Below are 5,927 nucleotides of genomic sequence, written 5' to 3'. Positions count from 1 at the left end.
GTCTTAGATTTTCTTCAAAAAGTACGGCGCGCCCTATAGCGCAGTGCGCCCTGTGTGTTGTAAGGAGGACGTAGTAGAGAACACCATGAGAACGCTAAAGTGTGAAGTGTGGGCGTTGATCGTATATACCGGACAATCGCACATACCTGTATAAAAGGACAGGTATGTGCATTATGTGGAACATCATTGTTTTAACAACCCTGAAAATGGCAAAGAGACACGCTTATGAAGCACAGTTTAAACTGAAGGCCATCAGCTATGCGGAGGAACATGGAAATCGAGCAGCCGCGAGAGAATTTAAGATTAACGAATCGATGGTTCGCAAACGGAGGAAGCTAGAAAACAAGCTCCGGCAGGTCAAGAAAACGCAGCTGAGTTTCCGCGGACATAAGGTGAGGTGGCCCGAGTTGGAGGAAAGACTCGAGCGGTGGATCATCGAGCAAAGAACGAGCTCCTACTGCAGCAAACACATCGGCGACAAAAACATCCAGCCCAGCCACATCACAAACATGGACGAGGTCCCGCTCACTTTTGACATCCCGGTGAGTCACACTGTGGAGAAGAAGGGGACCAACACGGTAGCGATACGCACAACGGGGTATGAAAAGTCTTCTTTCACTGTTGTGCTTGGCTGCCATGCTAATGGACAGAAACTGCCACCTATGGTGATTTTTAAGCAAAAGACTTTGCCTAAAGAGAAGTTTCCAGCAGGAATCATCATTAAGGCAAATGAAAAGGGCTGGATGGATGAGGAAATTATGAAAGAGTGGCTGAGGGAGGTGTATGTAAGGAGACCAGGAGGTTTTTTCCACGCATCACCATCGCTCTTAATCTGTGACTCTATGCGTGCCCATCTCACAGCCGATGTGAAAAAACTAGTGAAACAAATGAACTGTGAGCTTGCTGTCATTCCGGGAGGCCTGACAAAGGAACTCCAACCGCTGGGCATCGGTGTGAACCGCCCGTTCAAAGTAAGGCTGCGAGCGGCCTGGGAGCGATGGATGACCGATGGAGACCACAGTTTCACCAAGAGTGGAAGGCAGTGCCGGGCGAGTTACGCCACAATTTGCCAATGGATTGTAGATGCTTGGGCTAACATGTCTGCTGGCACTGTTGTTCGAGCTTTCGCAAAAGTCGGCATCATTTCCGAGGAGCCGCACGGCACGGAAAGTGACTCTGACAGTGAAGAAAGTGAACTTGGCATGTTTGATGGAGATTTAGCGCAGCTGTTCAATTCAGACACAGAGGATGAGGACTTCGATGGGTTTGATTGATGATAAAAATGTGAGTACCAAACTTTGTTTTGCTCCTGCTTTATTTTTAAATATGCACACTTGTATGCTTGTATGTTGTTGATGATGACGATTACTGGTAATAAAAATGTGAGTACCAAACTCAGTTTTGCTCCTGCTTTAGTTTTAAATATGCACACTTGTATGCTTGTGTGTTGTTGATGATGATGATTACCGGTAATAGAAATGTGAGTAAGGTACCGAACTCAGGTTTGCTCCCGCTTTATTTTTAAATACGCATACGGTACTTGTATGCGCCCTATAATCCAGTGCGCCTTATGTGTGTGTTAAATACAGTAATGGCACACATAACTGAGACTGCGCCTTTTAGTACAGTGCGTCTTATGGTCGTGAAAATACGGTACGTGTGCGTCTGGGTTTGGATATTCCGTCACCTGGTAGTGAGTCCACAGGTGCCAGCGGCTCCCAGAAACCACGACCCCGCATACGCCAGCAAGCCTGGAGGCAATCATCCGCCCGGATGCATAGAGTCATGAGAGCATATAGAGAAAATGGCAGTTCACGCATAATTAGCTCATCCTCACACATTATTTAGAAGAGTGCTTTTGATTGCTTCCTGACCCTGACCTGTTTCTTCGACCAGTATCCAAAAATGAATTGAAAAGTCGGACACGCTCCGCTTACCTTGATTGAGGTTTAGTAATTGGTGAGAGGCTGCTGTTGCTATGAATCCCTTGTCAAAAACATTCTTAAATTTAGCCAAAAAATCTGAGTAAGAGATTTCAAGGTTAGTAAGTAACATGACTTGTGCCCACTTCAGTGCACGGTCGCGCAATAACTGGGCGAAAACGGCAAGTTTAGCTCCGTCATCAGAGGTGCCACTATTGGCGAAACAGAAGCAAACATTATGTTAAGAATCCTGCACATTTATCCAACTCACCACTAAAAGGTGAAATATGTAAATATGTGTAAAATATGCATGGTTTCTGTTTATGTAATCAAAAAGGTTCAATTAACTCCTTTGTTGTTATCTGAAATAATATTAATGTTATATTAAACACACTTGTTGTCAGCTGCAAAACAATATAAAATGCACAGCAAAATGTACTGAGGTCCATGCAGGAGTTTTATATTAAGACATCCCACGACATGAAGGACAGCAAGAAAAACATTGCCGCCCATGACAATAATGTCTTAATCTTTGTACTAGGACATCATATGAAACTCAAACTACATATTTCCATTCAAGTACGCATGAGAGATATGTGTTTCGAAATGACAGGGAGCGTCTAGAACATGTGCAGCAGGCGCAAAAAATGACGCACATGCAGTGCAGGCAGCCAACGCAACACAAATTTTGAGCTATTTGCTCCAGCTAGTGGTCAATGCAGTGCTTGGAATGCGTGTCATGTCTGATGTGAAAGGGCCTTAAGAATGACATTAAATGTAAATTACTTTTGTACTCTGTACTGTTGTTTGACTCCTTTGCAAAGGTAAATAAAAGACAACTTGGTTATGCGCATGTTGATTTCGATTAGAATGCCTCAACCCCATCAATCCATTTCCTTCTACTTATCTAAAAGTCTGGAGCATATCCCAGCCACGACAGGGCAAAGAATGCCCTGGACTGGTTGCGAGTCACAGTGGCTGACACAGAGAGAAAGACAACTCCATATATATTTTCATACTTGTGGCCAATTTAGAACCAATAATTAACTTTTCATGCAAGTTTTCTTGACTGTGGGAGAAAGCTGCAGTACCATAGAGAATTCCCCCAGGCACAGGGAGAACATGAAACCTTTAACCAGGAAGACCCCAGTGGGCTGGTTGAATTTAATTTAATTTAATTGGCTCACAACATTTATTACTTACTTGACTATGCTTGTTTTTATCCTGATAACAGCAATTTATTTTTCAGGCATCCTGTCCTTGTTTCAGGGATTTTGAGTCATTCTGCGCTCCAGATGGATTAATTATATTAAAAACTTTAATCGCGTTAACCGTGTTGACAGTGTTAACATTGACAGCCCTAGTTTGCTTGTTTGTTTTGGGGGTTTTTTTTTTAAATTTTGCGAGCTGGTTATTAGGTGCTGCTCCAGCCAGCCAGAGAATTTCTTCCAGGTGTGCCCACACAGAGCAACTTTTTTTGATCGTTTGATGTCTTTTTGATATAGGATCACTTAACAAACAAAACTGAAATGTCTGTCAAAATACAGTAGTCCACTAGCTTAGGTATCTAAACTATGTTAGGCTGGTGTTGGAGCCATTCATTCATTCCATTCATTCAAAAGAATTACCCATATGGAAAAGAAATAGTAAAAACTTTTTTTTTTACTTTCATGAGTAAATCATATAAGGCTTACATGATTTACTCATGAAAGTGGCCACTTTCTCATTACTTTCATATATTGTTTTAGTAAGTATCCAAAACATACAAGTTTCATTATATAATTTTTCAAGGGATCTTATATCTGTTTTCACTCTCATATGCTTTTCATACAAGTTTCACACAAGACAGATACAAACTTTATAAGATTTATATATATCTTTTCCATATGGGGGAGTTCAAATAAATGATTACTAAAGTTGATTAGTTTTTCTTCATTAAAATATGATTATTTACAGCATAGCAGGAAAAAAAACATACTGTTGCTCACAGACACATAAACAGTTTAACTAAATTAAAAACAAAATCAAAAACTTTAGTTCTAAATTTTGTATGAAGTGAATTGAAAAGTTAAGGTTAGGAAAATATCTTGTCTAAAACCGACAAGTAGAATAATTCTCACTTCTGTGCCAGAATCAAAGTGAATGGTTGGTGTTTCAAACATTTTGTGAAATAATGTTCTGAAAATTTACACCGACATCTGTTTATCTACAAAAAAATAAAAAATAAATAAGCACACTCAGTTCACAAGATTTTAGTCAGATGTGTTAAACTTTTTGAAAATCTTAAAGAGCTTTTGTTTAATTTCTTTTGTTCTAAGACAGTACACAAAAGGATTTACAAGACATGGACCGAGGACTGCACCAATTACTAAACCTTGGCGTTCCTCAAGAGTTAGTACCACACCAAACCTAGTGAACATAATGCGAACAAACGCAGGACAGTAATGAACAACTACACAAATTAAGTGACTCACAAGAGTGCTCCCCATTTTCATTTTTTCATTATTTGAAGATAGTTTTACAAAAAGTAAGATTCCACAATATGAAAGACAAATAAAAACGAAAGTGAAAAAGAAAATAAAAAATGCTGCAATGGAAACTTCATTGAAATATTTCTCTGGGTTAACACAGGTCGTTCTTATTACAGCAGCAAAGTCACAGAAGCTGTATTTCAGCCTTGAACTGCAGTGTGGGAGGGGGACAACTGTTGCAGGCATATAAAACGCAAAACACCAGGCAATGAACCACATGATAAATGTAAGAACAAGAACACGTGTGTTTGTTAAATAACGTTGATACTGAAAAGGATAAATTATTGCAATGAATCTATCCAATGCCATAAATGCTAAAACAAATGACTCCATCGATGTTCCCAAATTGAAAACACACATTTGAATTAAACATGCCACATAGGATATAGTATTAACACCTGCGAGTAGAACCCCAATCATTGTTGGACTGGAACTGGAGGTGTACACTATATCAACAACAGCAAGGTTGCAAATCAGAAGATACATTGGTTTATGTAATCTCTTGTCAGAAATAATAAACATGATATTTATCATATTGGCAAGAACAGCAAGAAGATAGGTTATTAGGATAACCACACCAACAGCAATAGGTCTACTGAGTGTGTCAAAACCACCTATAATAAAGTGTGTTACACTGATTGAAGCATTCTGTAAAGACATATTCCGTTTGGAAGTTGAAGAAGAAGAAGAAAAGAAAAAGCAAAGCAAATATGGATAAAGTATGTGGTCAATTTTCTTCTATATCAGATTTCACACCTCTGAGCTCAGTCAAACACCTTTGCTTTTACTGAGCAGTATTTAAACTTCTCACTTTAAGGCTTGGAAGAACAGTATGTTTTGATTGGATAGCTCCCTCTTCCAGTCAAATTAGACATAAGAATGTGAAATGTCCATATTGCATCAGATATTGCAAAAAGATGATGTCATCCCCGCAAAATCCCCTTGTAAATGTTCACATGCTTACAATAACCTTTATTTTGTTTGTTTTCAGCAGACTATTTAGATCAATTAAACCAAAAAAAAGCACAAAATGAAAGAAATCCAGGTTCATGTTAAAAGTGTCCCGCTACACCTATCTAACATTTCACCCTCTTCATGGCCAGGATGGAGCTAATATTAGCAGGAAGTTAAAGTATTTTATTCCATTTATTATTACATCTGGAAAGGAAATTTTTCCACAAAACTTTTAGGTAGCTTTTATAGTGAAATGTCTATGTAGCTATATCTTTCTTTCCTCCACTCTGGAAATCTCTGGCTGCCTTCCCTGCCTGCTTGCCTGCCCTCCGGCCTGACACTGCATCCCAGATACTCTGCCTGCTCAACTACCTCTCAACACTTCCACTGAGTTTCCCTCCTCAGAGCCCTCTGAGCTGGGACCTACAAGTCAAAAGAGCAAACTCACCAGGAAACTCCTTTCTGTTACCTGCTCCTTACCTCATAACAATAACAGCTTCTCCATCTTCTTGCAGATCCT

At 39.6% G+C, this 5,927-nt stretch overlaps 1 protein-coding gene across 1 annotated transcript; it reads right to left on the bottom strand.

Moving 5' to 3' along the window:
- Positions 1–4,174: 4,174 nt before the first annotated feature.
- Positions 4,175–5,113, bottom strand: LOC308401489 (olfactory receptor 7D11-like; the record flags this gene model as incomplete). Its single annotated transcript, XM_080889707.1, has 1 exon — positions 4,175–5,113. One exon carries the CDS (start codon positions 5,111–5,113, stop codon positions 4,175–4,177), a length of 939 nt encoding a protein of 312 aa, XP_080745833.1.
- Between the last annotated feature and the right edge of the window lie 814 nt (positions 5,114–5,927).

This window comes from Rhamphochromis sp. 'chilingali' (genome assembly GCF_963969265.1).
Source record: "Rhamphochromis sp. 'chilingali' genome assembly, chromosome: 8".
NCBI classification, from domain to species: domain Eukaryota; kingdom Metazoa; phylum Chordata; class Actinopteri; order Cichliformes; family Cichlidae; genus Rhamphochromis; species Rhamphochromis sp. 'chilingali'.
Note: the sequence above shows the minus strand (reverse complement) of the source record. Positions and strands in the feature narration are given on the sequence as shown.